Genomic DNA, 23,873 nt, shown 5'->3' with positions numbered 1-23,873 from the left:
CGCCGACTCGGGATGAGTTGCGCAGTTATGCTCGTTCAGGATTCGAGCGGCATCGCAACGTAACGGACTTGGTGAGTATCTGAAATGGCTCAGAAGCTCATGGCTAATCTGTTGGTTGCTGGTAATAAAGCAACATATACGATATCTAATCTCGGTATGAGGGATTACCCCCGAGTTCTTAGCTCGTTGATTGACAATTTGGCAGACCGGAAAATCCGAGTTCGAAACTATGAAACGGTATATCGAAGAACAAATTGTGGGTTGAACCAATCTCAGAGAGCAGACTCATGGACTGAGACTACTGGGTATTGCGTCTGCTACAAGGCATCTGGCTCAAAATTGGCTGGTGGAGAAGAGCTTCTCGTATTCTTACAGGACCCTGAAATGTATATATGTACATGTCATCATGAAGAATTACACTGTAAACGATGGACATCTTTCACAACACGTTCGTAGTGTCAAAGTTCACTTTTGCCGCATCCATAAATCTCTCACAGCAGCTAGTACCCCGATCGATTTTTCATCGGCAGGCTCAATAGCTGACCGAGCGGCGTCCTGCTCTGGAATCTTCGGCGTTGGCCTCTTGCCAGCCTCCTTCGCAGCAGCCTCAATGGCGGCATGACGCTCTCTCCAGTCCCGATCTTCCTTGTCTCGGATTTCGAGTTCACGCAGCCAAGCATCCCGCTTCTCCTGTGCCTTCCGCTGCTCCACCATCTTCTCGAACTCCCTCCGTTGCTGGCGCTCTGTTTTGAAGTACATGCCTCCGGCAACAACAGCGACAAGTGTAAAGAATTGGGCGTAAATACGAGCGCGGAACATCTTGTTCATTTCGACCGAGTCACCGGCCTTCATCGATCTGTAGGCGCGGTAGAGGGCATAGCATGTGGCGGCACATCCTGAACGCGAAAATCCGCATTAGACCGGAGCTACTGGATGATGATGCGTATCTCAACTCACCTAGCGGGATCAAGGGCTCCTCCTTGAGCCGTCTGCGGAATTTCTGGAGAGACGTCTCCTCCTGGAATTGGCTGGTGTTTCATGACTGGTTAGCCATTCTTGTTCCTCCGCATCTCAACAGCTAGCGATAAAGATGACTTCGGTACGTACGGGTTGTCCTCCAGGGAGGAAGGAAGAGGTTCCTTGTTCATTTTGTCTTTCAAGGAGGTATCACGGTTGAGTTGTTGGGTTCGCAAAAAGTTTCGAGCTGCGCGGAATTGATTCGAGCGTGACTGACACGCCACTGCTCGGAAGACCAACTGAGAATGGAGGAGAGCACTGCAATGGTTGCAAGTTTCGCAAAGATCAAGTAAAGGAGGTGATTGAATGATTCAAGCAGATTGTTTTCTCCACACGTTTCTCCTCTTTTCAAATTGTGGAAGGCAGATCTCGCCCCGATCTATGGAATGTCTGGAGAGCACATGACGTCGCGGAGGATCTGGAGATCTTTGCGGTAAAATTCAGTACCTGTATCGTACATTACCAGGGACTCGTTTTTTACAGTTCACTGACAGCGATTTGAAGCTATTTACACCAAAGGTACTCACTCTGGTGGAAAGAGGAATCAAGGCTAAATGAGACGAGGAAGTCCTGCGTATAGGCAGTTACTACTTGCTCTATCATCGTCCTTAAGGATATCTGCTAGACCTGCTCTTGTGACTGCAGACTATCCACTTTTTTTCTCGCAGGAAAGTGATGATACACGACTTCGCAGAAGACAAACTGAATTTAGGCTTATATTTACGTTCTGAGACCGACGTCCATTGAAATGTAAGTCACTTTAATGTCATTATTTTACAGTTAGCCAAGCTTTCTGACACGATCAGACTTATTAGTAGTTCGCATCGTCTGAGAGGTATGCTCAGTATCTTTACCTGTAGGGAAATTAGGGCTCAAGATGAGGGTTGATGAGTCAACCAGCTCTCCGCTCCGATCACGGAATTCTGGTTGGCCCCGCGGGAAAGATTAATTGTATGTCGAAGGCGTGCTTGTGCCACTGGTGAATTTTCAATATCGCCGCTGACTCCTTCGATTGCGTTCTTCTGACTCTAAATCGCAATCAGTGTATTCGGTTTGAAAAGACAGGCGCCATTATGCCCGATCAACCTGCCACGAACGGAACGACAACTCCGGTCACTGCAAAGCTGAGCAACCTTGCTCTGACTGAGTACACCGCCGCTCCCACTCCTCCTTCGGAGAAGGATCAAAACACCGCGCTGGGCTTATCCCGAAACTGGGATATCCCCAATGCATTCCTGCTTCCCAATGGCTACCCAGATGTAAGATTCTAGCTCAATGGATTCGTCGCCAGAAAATAACTAACCACGATCCTAACGACGCAGTACCTCCGTCTTATCCTGACGTCACGGGTCTACGATGTCGTTCAGGAGACGCCGCTACATCACGCCGTCAACCTTAGCAATCGTCTGGAATGTCGTGTGCTTCTCAAGCGGGAGGACTTGCTCCCTGTGTTCAGCTTCAAGCTCCGTGGAGCTTACAACAAGATGGCGCATTTGACCCCCGAGCAGCGGTGGAAGGGTGTTATTGCATGCTCCGCAGGTCCGCAGCCTTTCAATGTGATGATCCAACCCGACTACAGCTGACGGACAAATAGGTAACCACGCACAAGGCGTTGCATTCTCCGCTCGCAAACTCAAGATCCCCGCGACCATCGTCATGCCCTCGGGCACCCCTGCCATCAAGCATTTGAATGTCGCCCGTCTTGGCGGCAGTGTCATCCTTCACGGAAACGATTTCGACGCTGCCAAGGAGGAAGCTCATCGACTGGAGAAGCAGCACGGTCTGACCAGCATTCCTCCCTTCGATGATCCGTACGTGATTGCGGGACAGGGTACCATTGGAATGGAAATTCTGCGCCAGGCAAACTTGGAGAAACTTGAGGCTGTTTTCTGCGCTGTCGGCGGAGGGGGGCTGATTGCCGGTATCGGAGTTTATCTAAAGCGCATCGCGCCGCATGTGAAGGTTATCGGAGTCGAGGCCTACGATGCCAATGCCATGGCCCAGTCGTTGGATGAGGGATCTCGAGTCTTCCTTAGGGACGTTGGACTGTTTGCGGACGGTGCGGCTGTGAAGGCTGTTGGCGAGGAAACATATCGTCTTGCCCGTGAGGTCGTTGACGAGGTCATCCTGGTTTCGACCGACGAGACGTGTGCTGCCATTAAGGATGCCTTTGAGGATACCAGATCTATCATCGAGCCCGCAGGTGCCCTGGCACTCGCAGGTCTCAAGAAGTACATCGCCCAGAACCCTAGCCCCGACACCAACCGGGAGCTGGTCGCCATCACATCTGGCGCAAACATGGATTTCGACCGCTTGCGTTTTGTTGCTGAGCGCGCTGCTTTGGGAGAGCGGAAGGAGGCACTGCTGAGCGTCAACATTCCCGAGAAGCCTGGTGCTTTCGCAAAACTCGTCGAGGTGGTGCTTCCTCAAGCAGTGACCGCCTTTAGCTACCGTTACGCTCGTGCCGAGTCCGCCGATGTTCTGATGGGTATCTCCTTGTCTGCGCAGACGGGCCGCGAAGACTTGGCGAAGATCATGACACAGCTTGAAAAGGCCGGTATGACCGCGAAGGATTTGACCGACGATGAGCTCGCCAAGCGACACGTGCGCTTCCTGGTTGGAGGACGTTGCGACGTCAAGGATGAACGTCTTTTCATGTTCGAATTTCCAGAGCGTCCAGGAGCTTTGGTCAAGTTCCTGACCACGCTCCGGCCGAACCAGAACATCTCCCTGTTCCACTACCGCAACTATGGTGGCGATGTCGGAAAAGTACTGGCAGGCATCCAGTGCCCGAATGCCGAGAAGAAGGAGCTGGAGGCCTTCCTCAACGATCTCGGCTATCCGTTCAGCGAGCAAACCGACTCTCCCACCTACCAGACATTCCTCCGTTGTTAACGATATGCATTGACATTCTCCTCCGTTATTTCGCGTTTCTGCTAGAGGAAATACTTGACCGGTTCGGGTTGTTGATTTTTCTTCTCGGTGTGAAAAGAGTGCTTTATTTTCGTCGGCGTTTGGATCGAAGCATCAGATAGATTAGAGGCTGCAGCCTGCTTTTAATGATCTCGCTCGCATTCTATAGCAATGAATTTTCAATTCTGATCATCTGCTTGAGTTTACAAGGCGGAAGGATATTATAGCAGCAGCAGATCAGCTGTAACGAACAGTTTCACAACGGTACTGCCATTGCCTCTTCACTTTTGATCAGAGGCGATAGGATCGACAGACTTGACGGCCATTCCATCGCCAGCTTGAAAATCCAGAGCCACTTTCAGGCTGTCTATTGGATGCAGCTCCCTGATGTCCTGATGCGGTTTTCAAATCACCAACGACCCCAGCTCCTCCTGTATTCAAGTTCGCTCTGCTTCTCGCTCCAGCGATTCCAATTCTCCGGAGTTTCTCGAGGTTGATCTCCACGTTTATAGATCGAGAAAGCAAGCTTTCTTTCTTTACCCCACATCGCCGGATAGACCCATTCTCCGCGAGCCGTTGCCTTTGAAGCGTCAAAGTCGAGATATCCGGTGTGTTCGTTGTCCTCATCGACCTCAATATATTTGTCGACCATTCGTCCAGCCTACTGGAGGTACACGCGATTCGGTTTGGGGGTCTCGCCCAGCCGGCGTCTGATTGCCTGTCCTCCTGACGATCCGCTTGCTTTGCGTTTTTTCGAGTTCGACCCATAGTCATCGGATTCGTCTTCCTCTCCCTCTTCGCTATAAGGAGGCTGTTCTTCACGGAGACGGTGCAGTGCATCATCGGACAATGCTAGCAGCATGGTTCCTTCAAGAAGACCAAAATGAAATGCGGCCACTACTCCATTTGCGCTTACTGATATGAGCCCACGAGATCGTCCAGCTTCAGCGGACCAGCAGAAGGGCGATAGCTTTTCATATAATCCCGATGAGGCTGTAACGCTTCGTGCCAGAGTTTTCGCCTTTGTGCGCGCTTTCTGGCCTCTTCTTCAGCCTTTTCTCGTTCCCTATCATCCTCATGTCCTTTCTTGATAGACATGACTTTGGCGATGTCCCAGCCAACAATCGTGTGCAAGCTGTCAAATGCACCTCTAGCCTGTCTGAGGTGTAGCCCTGGTATGGACTCTACAACAGTTCTGAGGCGTGGCAGATGCTCGAAGAATGAGTAGAGCTCGATTGGGTTGGTGGTTTTCTTCGGATCGGGCTTACCATTCAAGCCGTGAAGGAAATATTTTGCCATGAAACGGTCAAGGTCGAAATTAGCCTCAGTTGTGGGGATGTGCAACTGACTACCAGGTGCAGAACAAGTTGCAAAGGCAGCGTCGAGTCCGCGCGCTAATGTATCTTCCCATCCAACCACAGTAAGTCGCCTGGTTACATGCGCGACAAGACCGGGTACTGCCTGCACAGCCTTTGGAAAATTCGGTCCATCAACATCTTCAAGTATCAACGCCTCTCTTTGCTTCTCTTTATCTGGCGCCCCGTTCGGTCCGAGGAAATACTTGGCTATGAACAAGTGAGGATCAAAGCGAGCCTCGAGAGAAGGTGACTCCATCTCTGCAAATATAGCCGCTTTTTCACGGCTGATGCGTTCCTCACGAGCTCGTTCAAGGTTGCGGTACTGTTCCGCCAGGGACCTTTCGATGGCCATCACTGCTGGTGTTGGATTTAAGCACTTGGCAATCAGTTCCACGTCCTGTTAGTCAAAGACGCTCTTCTCACCTGCCGGTTCTTCACTGCAGTCTCTAGAGCAGTCTCTAGAGCAGCCTTTAATTGAGCTGCACTAGCCTGTGTATGAAAAGGGATCCCGTAAAGACGTAACTGAGCTGTGACCCACGGCTTGGTTGCAGACCTGACGCGAGCACTAGATGCATTTTTGCGAAAGAGCAGTCTCAACTCCCCAAAAGAAGCTCGAGTAAAACCTCCCGCTTTGATGCCGTCTTTGTCGTAGGTGAAGACGCCCGACTTCAGGGGCTCCGGTGGCTCAGGAGCATAGTATTGATAATACATCTTTGGAGACGTGGTGGGAGCGGTCCCTGGAATTGTTGAGACACAACTGAGAAACAGGAACCCTAAAGACTTGCCCTAATGGCTGGAATAGGAACGATCAAATAGGATGGATGAATTCACAAAGAAGAGCGAAATCAGAATGGATCTTTCATAGTTTCAATTGGAGGAATCGTAGTGGTCCCTGGTACAACCGGCTGCCATAGTACCGTAGTAGTATCAAAACAAACGAAGTAAATCGTCGGTGGAACCTTTTTACTGGATGGAGCACAGTATGGTCCCGTCGATTGATTGGATATCTGAGCGCAGATTCTGATTGGCCAAATGGCTAACTAATGAAGCTTGTGACTGCGGGATGCTCGGCGATACAGAAACTCCGGCGAACATTTGTTCCGCGGATTCGATTACCTTGGGAGCATGAAGCTGACCATCTGAATCTTTTCTCTTGTGAACGGCCGATCAAGAACGAATTGTCGCGGTAAAGGCTATCAGTGCTTTCCGCTATTCTTCAATATGCTGTCCATTCGCTCCATCTTCGGATCGTCGACCCGGGTCCTCCGTCAACTTCTCCCGAGTCAACCATTCTCTCACCAGTTCCTCTCACGGTCACTATCGCAACTATCAAGAGTGTCGGTAGGCAACAGCCTTCGGAGTCTGCGTTCTGCGAAGCAGCAAGATAGCAATGTCGGTGTTGTGGGATCCACCGTGCGACAACTCGAGCAGGTTCGGGGCATGAAGACAAGATCGTCTGTTAAGCGGTTATGCGATGGTTGCAAGGTATGTGTGGTGGCTGTTCTCCAGCGGAATATGCTGCATGCGTGGTCCACATCATACTAACAGCTGGGTTGTCAACAGCCTGTTCGGAGGAAGAACCGAGTTTACATCATCTGGTCAGTGTCGGCGGCTCCCTTTGCATTCGAAAGGTCTGACCATATACAAATGCAGTTCGAAGAATCCGAAGCATAAGCAGCGTCAAGGAAAATGATCGGTGTGCGATGTGGAGCAGAGGAAGTGAAATGGACCGCATCATTAGGGGAAACGATCTTCATCGACTATTTGAACCATGAAGGAAGCCTTATCGACTGTATCATGGCACGGTGCTTGGTTTGGATTCGGCACAGACATGCTTCATTGAACATACGGTTTCGTTGTGATACTCGGGATATGCATGGTCAACTTTATTATCGGTTATTGGTTCCGGCGCTCATGTTATTTTGTACATTAGACAACTGTCTCACTATGTCACTTCTTTTCTCTACATCTGTTTGGCCCTTGGAGTCCATGCACTCGTTCAACTAACCACTTCTCAAACCTGCCACCTTATCCAGAATTCTGCAACTCGAGCTTAAGTGACCTCCAATGATCTCATAAAAAGAGCGTCCAAATTCAGAAGGATTGAGTCGCTTCAAGTTGTTACGAGATTCCACTGCTACCACCAAATTCGCGCTGTCATTCTATCAACAGGCCACAGCAATCGTGGATGAACGAGCAGTAGCATGCGCACAGGTATGAGCCAGTGGCTTTTCCGACATACCATGACCACACATACTTCTTGATGTTGCAAAATTGGGTCCGGGACATTGTGTCGCTCCTGTGCCTCAGGAATGCAGGATGAACCCCGGACTTCAGGTATGTTCAGTCTAGGACTCGCGACCTTCCCACCAATTTCTAAGGCCCGATACCCCTGTGTGAACTATCTAGCAGCCACTGGATAAGAAAACAAGCTTGGACTACATTCACGCATCATGGTTCGCTATTACGCGCAATTCCTGTTGCTAATCCCAGCGACCACCGCATCAACACTGCTATTCTCGCAGCAAACCCTTGATGGCAATAACATTTTAAAACACAATGGCGCGATGGGACCATATGTGGACCGCACCACCTACGGAATCAATCGTGACCCTCCGGCAGGCTGTTCGGTTGACCAGGTGATCATGATCAGACGCCACGGGGAGCGATACCCTCTCGCAAGCGAAGGACCAAGGATAGAAAAGGCCCTGCAAAAGGTCAAGAAGGCCGTGCTTGACGAGCCTCACGTCGATGGTGATCTAAACTTTCTCAAGAATTGGACCTACTTCGTCCCTTCAAATTGCTACTATGACAAGGAAACCACCGATGGACCGTACGGAGGTATTCAGGATGCTTATACGCACGGCGTGGACGCGCGCAATCGGTACGGCCACCTCTGGGACGAAGAGACGATTGTGCCTCTTTTCGCTAGTGACACTGGCCGTATCGTGGACACGGCTCGAATGTTCGGGAAAGGGTTCTTTGGTAATGACGACTATAAGACGAAAGCGGCTATTAATATCATATCCGAATCGGAGCGTCAGGGCGCGGATGCCCTATCGCGTACATGTCATGATCGCGACCACCATGGGCAGCGCATATGCGATGCATGGCCGCAGTCATTGCCCCAGCTTGAGATTGCGGCGCAGCGGCTGAACTCCCAGTATCTCAGCCTGAATTTGACGTCGACGGATATATTCTGGTTGATGAGTAGGTCGCGCCTTTAGCATCTGCCGGCCTATTTTCCCTTTGCTGACCTTACAAGCAATGGCATCCTATGAACCCAACACCCGTGGACACTCGGATTGGACAGGGGTGTTCACCATGGATGAATGGGTCAGCCTGGGGTATATCTGGGATCTACACTTTTACTATTGCGCTGGGTAAGCCGACCATCACGCTTTCAGCTGGTACACCATCAGTGTTGACTGTTCCATTGCTCCTAGACCCGGAAACAAGAAGATGCGTCCAGTCGGCTCCGTGTACGTCAATGCTAGTCTCGCTCTTCTCAATCAGGGACCTTCGTCCGGCACACTCTTCTTCAACTTGTATGTGGACCTCCCTACCCATCTGCCTCCGCAAGTTCAGCTGATATCCATACTTGCAGTGCGCATGATACCGACATCACCCCCATCCTCGACGCACTGGGTATCCTGAACCCACCCGAAGATCTCCCAATCGACCGTGTCGCCTTCGGCCATTCATGGTCGAGTAGTGAGCTGGTGCCAATGGGAGGCCATCTCACCATGGAACGACTGAGTTGCAACGCCACGGCAATCTCACCTGCAGGAACTTATGTCCGAGTAGTCTTGAACGAAGCTGTTGTGCCGTTCCGTGCCTGCCAGGCTGGTCCAGGCTATTCCTGTCCCGTGGAGGAGTATACCTCGATTCTGAGGCGAGATTTACCGGATTATGTCTCAGAGTGCGAGATTCCAGAGTCGTATCCTCAGTATTTGAACTTCTGGTGGAATTACAGTACGGCGACTATTGATAACTACCGTGATGGGACGAAGTGTGATTAGGACGTTTGCTCCAATGGCCTATATTGTCATTACTGTGAGTTGAAAATGACAGGTTCGAATTCAAAAGTTGTATAATTTAAGATTACCAAGTATCCCGTCTGATCAAGCCGCTCTACGACTGCAATGGCTCACCCATACCACCAAAGGTCACGCTCTTAATCGTGAGGAACTCGTCAATCCCGTACTTGCTGCCCTCACGGCCGAAGCCACTCTGCTTAACACCACCGAAACTAGCGAAAGTTAGCACAATGCAGTAGCTCTCGGTCTGACAGGGACACTTACGGAGAGGCGACATCGCTGATAAGACCTGTGTTGACACCCACCATACCGACTTCCAGCGCCTCCGCAACCCGGAAAATACGCTTGATGTTGCCGCTGAAGAAGTAACCAGCAAGTCCAACCTCTGCACGATTAGCCAGCTCGACAACCTCTTTCTCGGTCTCAAAGGGGAAAAGTCCCGCCACAGGGCCGAATGTCTCCTCGGAGGCAATTAACATATCCTTGCTCATCTCCGCGAGTACAGTCAGCTCGTAGAAGTTGGGGCCCAGCTCGGGGACTCTTTGGCCTCCAGCGACGAGCTTGGCTCCCTTGGCTTGAGCGTCCTTGACGTGCTGGTCGACTTTCTCGATGGCACGCTCGTGGATAACCGGGCCGTGAGTGACACCATCCTCGAAGCCAGCGCCGAGCTTGAAATCCTTGACCTTTGCGGCGAAGCGCTTGACGAATTCATCGTACACGCCTCTCTGGATGTAGATCCGGTTGGCACAGACGCAGGTCTGGCCTGAGCTACGGAACTTGGAGGCAATGGCTCCAGCGACTGCGGCGTCGAGGTCCTCGACATCATCGAAGACAATGAATGGTGCGTTTCCGCCGAGCTCCCAAGACACCTTCTTGATAGTAGACGAAGCCTGCTTCATGAGCAGTCTACCGACGTTGGTCGAACCGGTAAACGAAACCTTGCGAACTTCAGGATGGGTGGTGATCACCTCTCCCACCTCGGGCGTATTTTTGTGCGCAGTCACAATGTTGACCACGCCCTTGGGGATACCCGCGCGATGAGCCAGCTCCGCAAGGGCATTCGCAGTGAAGGGTGTTTCGCCGGGAGTCTTGCACACAACCGTGCAACCAGCCGCCAGAGCCGGTCCGATCTTCCTTGTGATCATAGCAGCAGGGAAATTCCACGGAGTGATCAAGCCGCAGACACCCACGGGCTGCTTCAACGTCATGATTCGGTTACCGGGAATTGATGCAGGGATGGTGTCGCCGTAAATACGGGGTGCTTCCTCGCTGAACCATTCGAAGAAGCTGGCTGCGTAGTTCACCTCGCCCTTGGCGTCCGCTAGGGGCTTCCCGTTCTCCCATGTGATTAATGTTGCTAGATCTTCCGCATTATCCATCATCAATTGGTACCATCGTCGCAACATGCGGGCACGCTCGCGCGCTAGGGTTTTGCGGAACTTGGGAAAGGCAGCTGAGGCGGCCTCGATGGCCTTTTCTGTGTCAAGGACGTCGAACTCGGGACATGTGCCGATAAGTCTTCCAGAGGCGGGATCTAAGTTGGATATGGAATAAGTTTCATTCCAACATCAGGAGAGCACAAGTCTTACCGTGGACTTCGAATGTCTTTCCTGACTCTGCTTCTACCCATTCTCCATTGACATAAGCCTTCTCAATGAAAAGAGACTGGTCTTTCAGCTAACGCAGCAGCCGTGAGCTCGTTTATTCCCATAGGAAATGTAAACCTTGATCAAGAGCGGTCTTACCGGAGGTACAACATGGCTTTTTGAGTATAATCTTTTGGCATGAAGCGTAGGTACGGCAAAGGGATATCGAGCTCGCGATCTCAACAATTGCCGTGATACGGGACGGATAATCCTCTCCATGGTGATAGAATAATGAATCCCTCAAAGTGACTGACTGGCCTTCAATCGCACAGGAAATTCGGAGCAACAAAAAGGACAATCGATATGATTCTCCTCTATCTCAGTATGCGGGGAAAGTCGAGAAGCTCTTCCGCCGATGGAGTCCTGTGATGTTGCGGAAACAAAACACCTTAGAAAGACTTTACTGGAGAAGGGAATTAGATTGTCTTTATACTTTACAAAATCCAGCAAAGAATGGATCTGAGATGTAAAATAAATGCTAATCGTAGCTCCGAGTCCGTCGAGTTACCTTCATCATTCCGTCAAGCGGGGAGCTCGCCATCACGTGGGTCGACGTCATTCTAAAGCAGCACCATCTATACTCCTCCCTGATGTGGTATCCTCATGGCAGAGTCGGTTTATTTGAGAATTGTGAGACTGAGCACATTGTATATTTGCCTATTACAGTGATAGAGAAATAGCTGCTCTCTTGAAGATCACAGACTTGTTGACCCCAAATTTCAATATCAAATACATCTCGCGTATCGATAAAACACGGCCAGAACTGCGACCGGGAGCTCGGCATTTCAGCCCAGTAAGATTCGATATTTCGAATAGCTCCGGTAGCCGTAGCCAATAGTACAGCCCAAAGACACCGACCTACTCTGGTGAATTACGAAATGTGACCGAATATTTTACCTTATCAATTGAGTCCGCCTCGGGACTATTCAGCAGGACAAAACAGAATCGAGTCCATAAACACTTTGAATCCAGTGTTCAAAGCTGGGTCTTAAGCATATTATTTAGCTTCACAATGTCTTTGCTAACCGCTCTCTGATGGAGCACGGGACTTGACAGCCGAAGACTTGACACTGGCACTTCTAGACCGATATCCGCCATGCATTCGCTTCATGTGCAAGTTGAGATTCCATGTCCGAGTGAAACCATCGATATGTCGGGGACATGTCTTGACAGGACACAGTATGTCCTGCTTGCGATGCTGCCCCTTGCCCTTGAGTCGTGGTGTGCTACCGGCTGCCTCTGATGTTGGACTACCGGGACGAGAAGATGAACCAACTGTAGACGCTGCACGGGAGCGTGGTTTTCGAGGTTTGGACCGACGAGGAGGGGAAGGCTCGGTTTGTAGCTCTGGTTCTGACTCGTCGGACTCGTCCTCGACATACTCCCATTGGTTGACATATCCTTCCTTCGAATGCTGTAGCTGACCTTCCCTGAGGGTCTGAAATTCCATATCCTCGCCGAAAAGAGCCGCACATCTGCGAGCAGTTCGCATAACCGCAGCATGCGGCAAGCCTATCATGGAAGCAATACCCAACACTTCGCTCCAGTCCCGAAGCCCACGACGAATGCGACTCGCTGATCGCCTGCGGTCACTATCAAAGGACCTTCCACGTGAACGAGAAGAAGTGCGTGCACTCGATGCAAGTACGCTGCGAGATCGGCCCGTCGTGGATCTAGCCCGCACGGAGGATCTGCGAGTTCGTTTGCGCCCTCTTGATTGACTCCTCTCTTCCTTCTCGCCAATCCGCCTTTTCCTGGAATAAGATGCGTTCGAAGCGACACTCCCGGTGTCACTCTGCCATTCACTTGCTGAGCTATCATCTCCCGCCACTCCACCTTTACGAGCATAGTGCAGACCCATCAAAAGCTGATCAAATCGGGTAAGTATGTTGCGCGTAAGGGGTCGCAGCTGTCGTCGAGATTTGTCATCGTCGGCTTGGACTACCGGACGAAGTTCCATTGCATCCGCAGAGTCAATGTCACTTCCCCATTCGCTCTCCACACCAGTAGTTTCGTCATTCGTTCTGGACGCAGATCCTGTCCTTCGCTTTAGGTATGAACCAACGCCTTTAGTCGTCCAATCTCGCGCCTGAAACCGTTCCTTGGCAGTCTTGAGCGTGATTGCTATGATTGACTCTTCGAGCTCCGCGCTGGGCCGAGGATCCGGTGGCATTCTCAAAGTCCATTCCTCATCAATTTGTCTTCGAAGATGCTCTCCTGCACGAGGGACTTCCATTGCCTGTACAGGCCACGCTGTCCAACGTTTGGAAGGTACAAAAGCTTCCGTTTCGTCGAGCTGCTTATCACTTTTCAACGCTTGCTGTGCGATGTCACGTGCCCTGACCCGTAAGGCATAAGCATTGTAGAGATGAGCGGCAAGGTCTCTGGCTCTGAGTTCTTCTAGAGCTTGCGCATTCTGCCGGTCTTCAAACGTAAGCTTTCTCCACGTAGACTCAGGGCCACGGAACCTATTAGGCCTGTATGAGGGCGACGACGGCGGACTGTCCGGATGTTGCTTGTTAGGCGGAGGCACTATCGCGGCCTTCTTCTTCGATAATCTGTACGAATCGCCATCATCGCTGGCCTCATCGTCGGACACAGAACCGTCATCCTCACTTCCGACATATGTCTCATCATCTGAGTGATCGTTTTCAGTCAATGGAACGTCTTCCATGTCAACGTCTGAATCATGCTGATCCAAGCGATCCCCGCCCTGTTGTGTCTCGGGGTACGGTTCCAGATCAGCCACATCTTGGCTACTTGGGCCTCCGAATAACGATCTGTACGGTTGTGCTGATTGAGGAGGACTGAAGTGTGAGGGCTGGCTTCCCAACACCGAGGACATTCTTTTCGGTCTAAGAGCGTCATACGCCTCTGAGTGATTGACTGATAGAACACTTATATGTGGCGTCGAGGCAATATGATGAAAATTGCCGGTCTTCTAGCATAGTAGGGTCAAAATCCGAGTGCCTTGTCCGTTGCAGCTGGCGGAACAATCATGACCTCATTCAGAGTCGTTAGATAGAAAGTTGCCAAGACGGCGCAAGTTTTTCAAAAGTGGATTGCTAGCGGACCTTGCTTGAAAACATGGTTTTCCTTGACGCAAAGATCTTGAGCCTTATGAGATTTGATTACATGTAGGAATCGCATTCAGACGAGAACCAGAAAAAGAAAATTGATATCACGTGATGCGAACAGCTACGGAGAACAGCCTCAGGTTTCAGGTTCAACGTTTCGACAGACCTATGTTTGAGGGTATATAGAGAGGGATCGTACAAATATCAATGGATAAATCTTAATATACGACGGTTATATGCTGAAATTATTACAAACCAAGGAATGACGCCAGAAGATTGAATGCCCCCAGATCCCAGAAAAGGATATCATCTTGTCGCCAAAAGCATACTGCTAACTTTTATCTAATCGACTCATTTTGCCGCACCCTTCTCAATCTTTCTCCTCTTTGACCGCAGCTTCGCCGCTTCCTCGGACTGCTTCTTGTTCGAGTAAACCATCTTCTCAAGCAACTTCCGCTTCTTACGGCTCATCATCATCTTCTGTCTCTCCAGCTCTTCCTCCTCCTTGCGCTTCTTGGAAGCGATCTTCTTAGCCTGAGAAGCCTTCTTCTTGGATGCGTCGCTAGTAGCACCGTTGGAAGAGAAGGGAAGACCAGCAGCCTCAGCCTCGAGTTCCTTCTGGTGCTGCGTGCGGGCCGCTTCCTCTTCGTCCTCCGATTCGGAAGCAGCCTCTTCATCTTCAAATCCACCAAAGTCTCCCTCTTCCTCTTCACTTTCGCTCTCGTCATCGTCGGTACCGGCAACATCCATGCCACCGTCGATAGACTCGTCCTCCTCGTCTTCACTTTCCGATTCAACATCTGCCTTAGCTTCGGCCTTCTTGTCGTTGGATGCTTCATCCATTTCCTCATCACTGTCCTCAGCTAACTCGGCCTCGCCTTCTTCTTCCTGCTCCGCCAGGCTGGCCCGAGGATCGTAGCCGCCTCTTGAAGGCTTGACCCAAGGGCTCAAGTGAGGCGGAAGGGTGGCACCGGGAGCATACAAATCGGGACGAACAAGCTTGCCCTCATTGATGCAATCCCAGACCCACTGAGGCTGGACGTAGGTTCGACCAGGAATCCGAGTGCCGGGCTTCACCTTCTGAACAGCGTCGGAACCGTCCTCCGAGGCAGCAGGAATAGCTGGGAGAGAGGACTCGGGCAGTTGAGGTCGGTCGACGATCTGGTGAGTAATGCGAGTGTCTGTCTCGTCGTGAGTGAAAGCACCATCACCGAGCACGGCATCCCAGCCGATCCGCTTGCAGCCGAAAGCCCGCAAAATGAATTCAAGGGGGGCTCTAGGTGCCTCTCGTGAAATGTAGAATGTGAATGGGGCGAAGAGCGACCCGGCCTCGCTTCCACTCAGGTCGGGTTGGGGGAGTGTATCGGCCTCGGGGGCTGCGGGCTCGAACTTGTCAATCGTTTCACTAGATTCCTCGGTCGTCTCGGCAGCCGGCTCCTCCTTTGCCTGATCCAGTCCCGCTGATTTGATCACCTTGTCGACCTTAGCCTGAATTTCCTTCGAGACCTCCTTGTTAGTAGAGGTGGTTGCATGTGCGCTACCAGCCTCAATGGCCTTCGGGGCATCGCCGACTGCACGGCCCTCAAGGGTGAAAGCCGCCAATTCCGCGCCATTCTCGTCGCTTCTGGTGTCGAACTTGGGGGGATATCTCAAACCAATCGACGAATACAGCCGGAAGTTCACGAATCCGAGCAGAGTGGTGTAGAAGTCAACGAACGTGGCCATGATACGGTAGTCGACGTCGCCGTTGACGCGCTGCACGAATCGGTAAGGAACCAGCCACATAATGTCCTGTCCTTGGATAGTAGCCTGATAGTAGATACCCTTGATGGAAAGGAAAGATTTGCGCAGAGAGTTGGTTGTGATCAGGTAATGCTGGAATTCGTGACAAAGCCGTTGGCAGAGGGCAATGGTCTTAGGAGGAACGTGGGCGGTTGAGGGGAGGTTGGCAAAGAGGAAAAGAAGTGACAGGGCATCATCCAGATCTCTCAAGGCGTCAATGAAAGTGGGATAGCGCTCCTTGATGACATGGTCCAATGTGAGCTTGGGGGCATGGTTCTTCTCCAACCGAGCTGCATCGCCGACTTCTCCGCGTCCAAGAGACCGCGCGATCTTCTTCGCAACGGCTTTCTGCTCTCGGAATTTCCTGAGTAGGGGTTCATGGAGAAGATATTGAATATCCTTGGTGTAGTAGAAGGTGGTATTCGGGGTCGATGTTTTCGAGGCCTTCTTCTTGTTCCGAGGCTCACGAGGATAGATACCTAATTCGCAGGGACAATCAAATGAGAATCGACGCTATCACATATAGAGAGGAGAAACGGGATCGGATTCCCTGAACATACCCTTGAAGATACATAGACGACGGAAGTCAGGCAGAGAAATCTGAAGCTTGCGAACTGCCTGAGTTCTGGTAATATAGTTTTTGGCCTGACCAGAGGTACCTGGAAACAAAGAAGTCAATTTAAACTCAAGAGCGCAAATAATATGGTCCGATAAACATACCCTTCTTCTTAATTTTACCCATCTTTGCGGCGTACGGCTGTTGAGCGAAAGTTGTTGATGAAAGGGAGACTTATTTCTGATAACCAGAAAAATTTCTTGATAACTCTTTTTTCCCTCTTTTTCTTTTTTTTTTTACCAATCACAAGCTTGGTTGGCCCGTGCGCTGCGGAAAAGGGAAATGCGCGGAGTCTTGGCGCGCCAGGCCGAAGGACAGCTGGAGCATACAAGCATAAAGCCATAGCGAGACACTGACTGAAAGCCAGATAGAGATGGTCAACTATTGATATTTGCTATGCTGCAATCTTCAATTCCCTGTTGAACACATCATGCCGGTCGATCGACGGAAAGCCGCCGTGTTCGGCGGTGCTTTCGTCTTGCGACTTCTCCTCTTGCTCCTGTTCCCCTCGCTGCCGGACCTGCTGACGGGCAGAGTCGAAGTCTCTACACCAGTGAACAGTTTCAAAAGACGTGTGTTCTATATTAGCTTGTTTCTTGTGTGTCGGGAATGCTCGAGCTGACTTCTCTATCTCCAGTCCAAGAAGGCCTTTTTCTTTACACTCGAAATGGTTCCCCTTATGACGGAGGCGTCTTCCATCAGGTATGGAGTTTGAGATCCGTTCGCTCTAGGTTCTTGCTAAGTCGCGATACCATCGAGTTAGGCGCCGCTTCTTCTTCCCATGTTCGCACTACTACCGAATGCCAGAGACTATCCGTTAGCGACGGCCATCTTCTACGCTCTGATTGACCTTGTTAATGCCAATGCCTTGGTCACCATATCCGACTCCAACCAGGCGATATCCGGAAGATTGTATACGGCGTTGCGAAAGGATATCAAGTGGGATGGAGTGGATGTGGCAGCATGGTAGTTACACTCTGCGACTTCCGGCATGGCTATGCTGCTGACGGATAACAGGTACCTTTTCAACCCTTTCACCATTGCCGCCTGTCTGGGCCGATCCACAAGCGCCTTCACTTCGACCGCAATCCTTTATGCTCTGTCCAATGCCGTTACTGGGAATAGCTTCAATGCCATGCTCGCTCTAGGATGCGCGTCATATTTGTCTATCTACCCGGCCCTCCTGTTTGTTCCGCTCGTGCTTTTGTGTTACGATCGACGTGCTCAAGGCGCGAAGCCTCCATCTGGAGTTGCAATCTTCTCCCTTCAGCACTTTGGCATACTTTTGCTCAGCGTCGGAGGGCTTCTGGGCCTATCCTACTTAGTCGTTCCCGACTTTCGGCAGTTTATCTCTGCAACATACGGTTTCCAATTGCTTGTCCCTGACTTGACTCCTAACATTGGCCTCTGGTGGTATTTCTTCATTGAGATCTTTGATTCTTTCCGAGAATTCTTCCTTGGCGTCTTCTGGCTCCATCTAACGGGCTATGTCGGTGGTCTCACCGTTCGATTGCGCAAGCAGCCTCTTTTTGTTCTGACTTCCCTCTTGGGCATCTTCGCCGTCTTCAAGCCGTATCCTAGTATTTCGGATGCCTCCTTGTACTTTGCACTTCTCCCTCTTTACCGGCATCTGTTCCCCTGTAAGTTCTGACAGTGCTCCTCTGGCGTTTTGCTTCTGCTAACAACAAACAGTGATGCGCTACACCTTTTTTGCCATTTCGGCTCTATTGTACGCCACCCTACTGGGCCCTGCATTCTACTACTTATGGATCTACGCTGGATCTGGCAATGCCAACTTCTTCTATGCGATCACACTGGTGTGGAGTCTGGGACTCTCCATCCTCTTGGCAGACACAATCTTTGCTGCTCTCAGAGACGAGTGGGAGCAGGAGAACCCAGAGATGCAGGGCAAAGATGTCAGACAGGTTTAGTTTAGGGTACCATAATCCTTCTCGATTTCGAACTTCGAAAGGGAATTCAAACATTGTCATTCTCATGTGACGGCTCCTCTTTCAGAGATTCAGACATGATATAGTAGTCAGGCTCCACTTCTCCTGTCCGCAACCATATCGACCTGGGGGAGCTCTCATCCACCTTGTAACCAATTAAACTGTATAACCGCAATGCGCGATGGTTAGACCGAAAGCAGGTCAACATAGCCTTCTCCAGTCCAATTTTGAGCCCGATTGATCGCAATAACTCCAACAGATGCATTCCAATCCCCTGGCCCTGAGCCTTTGGGACCACATGGAGCTCATAACAGTAGATTACTTCCTTGCCATCCTCGTACGTGACCATAAACGAAAGGAACGCCAGCAGCTCTTCCCTCTGGAAGGATATGCCGTTCGCCATGGTCACTTCCGGTGGACCTAACCGGCTGCGTCGCTGAATAAGATATTTCATATCAGGCAATAGCATCTCGTTTCGCTTGCGAGCCGCAGACCATCCCCAGCTGGACTTCCTATAAGCCTCTGCCGACGTTTGCTCGACGAGATTGAAACACGCATTGAATTCCTCGGCGGGAATCGCACTGGATGAGTAAACGTCAATGGTGCAGTGCATTTCCGTGTGAGGCTTGTTGCCGTCAGATCGACCATATTTGTCTTTTGGACACAATAGTAAATTGTAGTCAAGGGGCTCCGGCTTGACATACAGCTCGGTGAATTCTTCGATGGATAGACTGTTGGTGCGCTCTACCAGAGGTAGTGGTTTGGGATCTGTAAACGCGTCAAAACGCGTCTTGATTCAGTTGTATCTCCGCAAGTCCGGAATCTTTCATATAAAAACTGAAGTAAGAGCACAGGGTGAGATCTTAATGGATACGGATGACCTCAAATGAGACAAAATGAACTGGAATTGCATCCGTCATGATGCAGCAGAAAGGAGTAGATAAAAGCATGTTGAATCCAACTTTCTGGATTCATCCAGGACCACAGCTATGCACATCTCTAGGTGTATTGACAATCATGGCTTGACGAGTCACGCACCTTTATTCTGATCATCGTCTTCCCTTCCTCTCAAACTACGTCGAGTCGAGTTTCGTCGCGATGACTGTTTGGCCTTGGTTTTCGTCACTCTGCCTTTTTTGACGGCCGGCATTGTGATTACCACTTCTCTCAAATCTATTTATCATAGAGTTCCTGAACTTAAGTATCATAGATATGTGGGAACTCTTTCTGGTGATCAAGCAGTTTTGGGGGAGGTGTTTGGCTGTCTTGAGGCAGATTTTCACTTATTCATCAGTTTATGTTCGCCAGTTGGTGTTTGACGCTTAAAGTCATTGCCCTTTCTCTCCTGCAATCACACTTTATTGAACGCTGCCATCTTTGGCCCAAGTTCAATTATTCCTCGATCTCATTCATTCTAACCGATAATTCGAATCATTCTTCTAGCGAATATTGACCTTGGTCAATGCAGACCACACATTGAGCTGAATCTTTATCATACCTTTTTTTTTTTTTTTTGTTTCACTCTTGGCCTGCTTGCATCAATGTAGGACACCTTCGGTTTGCCGACTGGTGTGTACAAGAAGGGATACTTCATACTCAAAGGCTTGCCTTCTATGAAGTGCATGTTCATTGCACACAAATAGCAAAACACAAGTTGATAGTCACACGATAACAGAAAGTTCTTTCGATGCATAGCCAACACCCAGTCCTACTTTCAGAGAAAAATCTCTTCTTGTCGCCGTCTGACAATTAGCTTCGCCAATGGATCAGAGTTGAGCGCGATACCATTCTTTCGCACAGTCGGTTTACAGCCGTCGGCTAGTTTGAAATCATACTTCAACAGGATATGGCACAAGGCGATCTTGACCTCATTGGCAGCGAAGAATCGTCCTGGACAAGCGTGCTTCCCATAGCCAAATCCGAGATGCTCTGGAGACGGCGACACTAACTGGGCCGAAGTCTCATGGCCCGGAGTCTCGCGTAGTCTCAAGAACCGGTAGGGATCGAAAGTCTCCGGATTTGGGTAAACGGCTGGATCCCACATTTTGTGGCTAGAGACGAGAATGTCGGAGCCCTTTGGAATGAGCGTGCCATCGGACAATTTGATATCATCCTGTGCGACACGTCTCATTGAAGCTTTCAAGCGCGGTTAGTCTTTCCTAGTATCATGCAATATAGACGTTTCAGGTCAGGGAAATTCTCACCGATGTTGATCGGCTTCAAGCGTTGACTTTCCTTCAGCACACTGTCCATAAGTTTGAGCTTGTATAAAGTGGACTTCTTCCATCCTTCTTCCTGGATGACCGCCACAATTTCCTCGCGAAGCGCTTGGACAGCCTCCTCGTGAGCACAAAGGTCGAGGAGGACCTGTGTGAGCATGTCTGACGTCGTATGGATGGCAACAACTGAGAACGACATTTGCGCTACTGCAGCGTGATAGGGCCGACCTTTGGCGCATTCTTCCATCCACTGCATAGCATCAGCATAGCGTTTTGGTGCTTGATTCGCCTTAATGGCTGCTTCTTGGACCCTGCGTCTTTCTTCCAGCACCGGAGTTATGATTTTTGTCGCTTCCTTAAGTTCCTGGCGGATTTTACGGCAGGATGGCAGGAAGTTGGCCACAATAGGGCGTATTAACCAGGGCCAGAGCCGGAGTTCCTGAGCAGCTAGGAAGCAATCCACAGTATAGTCGACAGTTATACGCAACCAATCTGGATTACGACAAATCTTGTCCCCAAGGAAGACTTTTGATGAGAGCTGAGCAACGATTTTGAGAATGCTGGACTTGAGAGCCACTTCATGCCAGTCTGACCTGATCAGCACTTGTGAAACAGACTGGAAAATGATAACTCACTGGCATCGTTGGACCAGTGCTCTTCAAGGACAATCGATGTCTCATCTGAGAGGGGCTTGGTCACATTCCCTGTTTGACAATCAACAATTCAAAAGATTGTACATGACATGAGAGATATTTCAAGATCCTAGAACTCACCCAGACTCTGGGTCAGCTTTATTCGGATAGCATCTTGGAAGATCTCATCGCCGGTTGTTAGTTGTTTGAAAGGCTCGAATCCTTGAATGTTTGCTTGGAACTCCCGCGCAACGGCACTGCCAAAGCTCAAGGCATGGTGAGCACGAAGTTCATTTGTGTACTCGGGTGCTAGCACGGTCTTGATTCCATTGTCCGAGTTGATGCGGAAGATGCGGGCCTCGAGTGACTTAGTTCTTGGTTCTAAGCATCAACTGTATGCGGAAAGTACCTTGCTAAAACCCGCCTTGATTAAGTTGTGCGCATCTTGCAAGAACTGCTTCTTGACGTGCGAGGACCGAATTTGGAAAAGGTTTTTCTCATTGACCGTAGGGAACTGCGGCCTCCGAGGAAGAGTCAAGAGGAAGAACAACCCTGAAATAACAAGTACTCCAGCCAGACTGAAGGGATCCAGTCTGGACAGCTGTGTGGAAATATCAGAAAGCATCTCGTCCTTCGTGCACGTCGCAAATAAGATAAGCCACTGTCGTTGAATAAAGGCAGATTCGAAGATAAAGCCTGGCAAGCACGAAGATTTATGTATTTTCGAATCAAGCCCTATCCAGAGCACAGAATGGTGGTTGCCCCTCAATCTTGCGATCGAGAATGTTTCATAACTCACACAGAGAATCAAGTCGAGCCAGTTACATCAGGCTGAATGTCCAGTATAGTCATCGCGATGTCCAAAATAGGTAGTTCGGGGAATTAACTTATGATGGGACCCACAGATACTCAGGCACTGATTCAGTGTTTGACAGATGCTGCAGATCAGAGATGATCTGTGACCAATCGCTGCTCTTGAAAGCGACGAGCTCCGTTTCCACCCTTGCTTTCCAGAATCAGTTGATAGTGATTGTTGTGGAGGTCACTGAGTCAGCTTCATGTCGACGTGCTTGCGCAGCTTGCATCGGTCATGCTAGTGTCCACGTCGTCATTCTCAGTTGGCGGATTTTTTCAGCTTCTTCATGCGCTCGATCACGAGCACCATGGTTTCAGGTGGCCATGACGCAGTCCGTTACATCTTGTGTCCCCCCTGTCCGGTAGCTCCAGATCAGGTTTTGCACGCGGATGAAAATATTCATTGTGAGAAGTGCATCAACTGACTCGTTCCCCTCTTCAAGAATCGAGCACGGCTCGTTTTATATATGCCACTCAGCGTCTATAAGACACTTGATCGCTACGAACATTATGAGTTCTCGCTCTCTCTGAGCTTCACTACATGTTCCTCTGCACGTCTCTCGGCATCCTCAGCACCCAATTCCCCAAACACATCCACGCCCCAGCGGAACGGATAGCTGTATCGTTGATGGCGATCGAGTTTTTTGAGAGCTTCGAACTCCGCCTCAGGGATGATGAAGTCTGGTCGAGATGTGCTGGTCAGTCACTGAGGCTTGAAGACTGAGGACCGGGTTGGATAGATACCTTGAAAGTTACTCTCGATCCGAGCCGGGGTGACACTCTTTGGAATAACAGCGGAACCACGCTGGACAGCCCAAGAGATCAGCAATCCCGCAGGATCTTTGCCCAATGTTTTGCTAATTTCGATCACGACGGGGTTATCGACAACACTATTTGACGGTTAGTTCACTCCGTCAGCGGTGGTATGAGCGTTTAGTATACCGTGGAGCACCGAAGATATTGTTGCCCAGAGGGCTATAAGCAACAGGTAGAATATTCTGGAAGACGGTCAACAAGATCTGTATGTCATGGTAGGAGATTGGGTGTGACCGACATTCTCTTTCAAATATTGCAACACCTTGGGCTGAAGGAGGTAAGGATGAGCCTCGATCTGGTTGACCGCTGGGGGAATCTCTGCTGTTACAAGTAGTTCCTGCATCTTCTCGATGGTGAAATTGCTGACACCGATGCTTCGAATCTTGCCAGCCTTGACTAGCTTCTCCAATGCTGCCCAAGTATCGCCGATGAGGATGTCCACTAAACGGAATCGTTTTGTGACCGGGTCGAGAGGTTGAAAGGTGTCGTTTGTATGTACAAATGATACGGGCCAGTGAATCTTGTGTTTCCTCGATCAGCAGAGATCCGTCGAGAGTGCAACGGACATACCAGGTACAAGTCCAGATAATCCGTCTGTAGATCCTTGAGTGTCCTGTCGAGCGCTTCTTCGACATGGCTCGGATGATGGTGCGTATTCCACAGCTTACTAGTTAACTACAGAATGAAATGAGATACTTCATCAGACACAGTTAAGTTCACTGCGATTAACCAACAAATATATCCGCTCGAGGAACACCGGACTTCTTCCATCCCTGTCCTACTTCGGCTTAATTCAAATAGACAGCAGCACAGTCGATGTGCCGGTATCCGACGCGAAGAGCTGTCGCAACGGCATCTTCTACCTCGCGAGGCGCTGATCTCTGACAAATAATTAGCAGCAAGATTAATGTAGCTCGAACGTAGAACTCTACTAACCCAGGTTCCTAGACCGA

General features: G+C 50.2%; 12 protein-coding genes across 12 annotated transcripts; 3 read left to right on the top strand and 9 right to left on the bottom strand.

Moving 5' to 3' along the window:
* Positions 1 to 465: 465 nt before the first annotated feature.
* rcf1 (respiratory supercomplex assembly factor RCF1) lies at positions 466 to 1,148 on the bottom strand (the record flags this gene model as incomplete). Its single annotated transcript, XM_026762501.1, has 3 exons — positions 466 to 896; positions 958 to 1,028; positions 1,108 to 1,148. 3 exons carry the CDS (start codon positions 1,146 to 1,148, stop codon positions 466 to 468), a joined length of 543 nt encoding a protein of 180 aa, XP_026616944.1.
* Positions 1,149 to 2,090: 942 nt separating this feature from the next.
* Positions 2,091 to 3,912, top strand: CDV56_108839 (threonine dehydratase, biosynthetic; the record flags this gene model as incomplete). Its single annotated transcript, XM_026762458.1, has 3 exons — positions 2,091 to 2,276; positions 2,340 to 2,556; positions 2,612 to 3,912. The coding sequence occupies 3 exons, from the start codon at positions 2,091 to 2,093 to the stop codon at positions 3,910 to 3,912; spliced, it is 1,704 nt and encodes a 567-aa protein (XP_026616943.1).
* A 679-nt stretch (positions 3,913 to 4,591) lies between these two features.
* CDV56_108826 (uncharacterized protein) lies at positions 4,592 to 4,792 on the bottom strand (the record flags this gene model as incomplete). The annotated part of the gene is made up of 1 exon (XM_026762445.1): positions 4,592 to 4,792. One exon carries the CDS (start codon positions 4,790 to 4,792, stop codon positions 4,592 to 4,594), a length of 201 nt encoding a protein of 66 aa, XP_026616942.1.
* Positions 4,793 to 4,842: 50 nt separating this feature from the next.
* CDV56_108802 (uncharacterized protein) lies at positions 4,843 to 5,999 on the bottom strand (the record flags this gene model as incomplete). Its single annotated transcript, XM_026762421.1, has 2 exons — positions 4,843 to 5,664; positions 5,712 to 5,999. The coding sequence occupies 2 exons, from the start codon at positions 5,997 to 5,999 to the stop codon at positions 4,843 to 4,845; spliced, it is 1,110 nt and encodes a 369-aa protein (XP_026616941.1).
* Positions 6,000 to 7,741: 1,742 nt separating this feature from the next.
* CDV56_108747 (histidine phosphatase family protein) lies at positions 7,742 to 9,310 on the top strand (the record flags this gene model as incomplete). The annotated part of the gene is made up of 4 exons (XM_026762366.1): positions 7,742 to 8,498; positions 8,554 to 8,671; positions 8,735 to 8,836; positions 8,896 to 9,310. The coding sequence occupies 4 exons, from the start codon at positions 7,742 to 7,744 to the stop codon at positions 9,308 to 9,310; spliced, it is 1,392 nt and encodes a 463-aa protein (XP_026616940.1).
* A 112-nt stretch (positions 9,311 to 9,422) lies between these two features.
* CDV56_108703 (NAD-dependent succinate-semialdehyde dehydrogenase) lies at positions 9,423 to 11,193 on the bottom strand (the record flags this gene model as incomplete). The annotated part of the gene is made up of 4 exons (XM_026762322.1): positions 9,423 to 9,540; positions 9,593 to 10,862; positions 10,918 to 11,005; positions 11,074 to 11,193. The coding sequence occupies 4 exons, from the start codon at positions 11,191 to 11,193 to the stop codon at positions 9,423 to 9,425; spliced, it is 1,596 nt and encodes a 531-aa protein (XP_026616939.1).
* Positions 11,194 to 11,995: 802 nt separating this feature from the next.
* Positions 11,996 to 13,819, bottom strand: CDV56_108646 (uncharacterized protein; the record flags this gene model as incomplete). The annotated part of the gene is made up of 1 exon (XM_026762265.1): positions 11,996 to 13,819. One exon carries the CDS (start codon positions 13,817 to 13,819, stop codon positions 11,996 to 11,998), a length of 1,824 nt encoding a protein of 607 aa, XP_026616938.1.
* Positions 13,820 to 14,402: 583 nt separating this feature from the next.
* Positions 14,403 to 16,575, bottom strand: nop7 (mRNA-binding ribosome synthesis protein NOP7; the record flags this gene model as incomplete). Its single annotated transcript, XM_026762203.1, has 3 exons — positions 14,403 to 16,312; positions 16,394 to 16,492; positions 16,554 to 16,575. The coding sequence occupies 3 exons, from the start codon at positions 16,573 to 16,575 to the stop codon at positions 14,403 to 14,405; spliced, it is 2,031 nt and encodes a 676-aa protein (XP_026616937.1).
* Positions 16,576 to 16,879: 304 nt separating this feature from the next.
* CDV56_108539 (GPI-anchor transamidase subunit GAB1) lies at positions 16,880 to 18,380 on the top strand (the record flags this gene model as incomplete). The annotated part of the gene is made up of 5 exons (XM_026762158.1): positions 16,880 to 17,021; positions 17,087 to 17,151; positions 17,213 to 17,415; positions 17,467 to 18,089; positions 18,142 to 18,380. The coding sequence occupies 5 exons, from the start codon at positions 16,880 to 16,882 to the stop codon at positions 18,378 to 18,380; spliced, it is 1,272 nt and encodes a 423-aa protein (XP_026616936.1).
* A 46-nt stretch (positions 18,381 to 18,426) lies between these two features.
* CDV56_108508 (N-terminal L-serine N(alpha)-acetyltransferase NAT4) lies at positions 18,427 to 19,548 on the bottom strand (the record flags this gene model as incomplete). Its single annotated transcript, XM_026762127.1, has 2 exons — positions 18,427 to 19,166; positions 19,437 to 19,548. 2 exons carry the CDS (start codon positions 19,546 to 19,548, stop codon positions 18,427 to 18,429), a joined length of 852 nt encoding a protein of 283 aa, XP_026616935.1.
* A 564-nt stretch (positions 19,549 to 20,112) lies between these two features.
* CDV56_108452 (putative cytochrome P450 monooxygenase) lies at positions 20,113 to 21,874 on the bottom strand (the record flags this gene model as incomplete). Its single annotated transcript, XM_026762071.1, has 5 exons — positions 20,113 to 20,534; positions 20,603 to 21,205; positions 21,253 to 21,321; positions 21,391 to 21,607; positions 21,659 to 21,874. 5 exons carry the CDS (start codon positions 21,872 to 21,874, stop codon positions 20,113 to 20,115), a joined length of 1,527 nt encoding a protein of 508 aa, XP_026616934.1.
* A 738-nt stretch (positions 21,875 to 22,612) lies between these two features.
* On the bottom strand, positions 22,613 to 23,555 carry CDV56_108403 (uncharacterized protein; the record flags this gene model as incomplete). Its single annotated transcript, XM_026762022.1, has 5 exons — positions 22,613 to 22,785; positions 22,849 to 22,994; positions 23,047 to 23,102; positions 23,159 to 23,361; positions 23,420 to 23,555. The coding sequence occupies 5 exons, from the start codon at positions 23,553 to 23,555 to the stop codon at positions 22,613 to 22,615; spliced, it is 714 nt and encodes a 237-aa protein (XP_026616933.1).
* Between the last annotated feature and the right edge of the window lie 318 nt (positions 23,556 to 23,873).

The sequence above is a fragment of the Aspergillus thermomutatus genome (genome assembly GCF_002237265.1).
Source record: "Aspergillus thermomutatus strain HMR AF 39 chromosome Unknown NODE_32, whole genome shotgun sequence".
Taxonomy (NCBI): domain Eukaryota; kingdom Fungi; phylum Ascomycota; class Eurotiomycetes; order Eurotiales; family Aspergillaceae; genus Aspergillus; species Aspergillus thermomutatus.
This window is presented reverse-complemented; position numbering and strand designations above follow the sequence as displayed.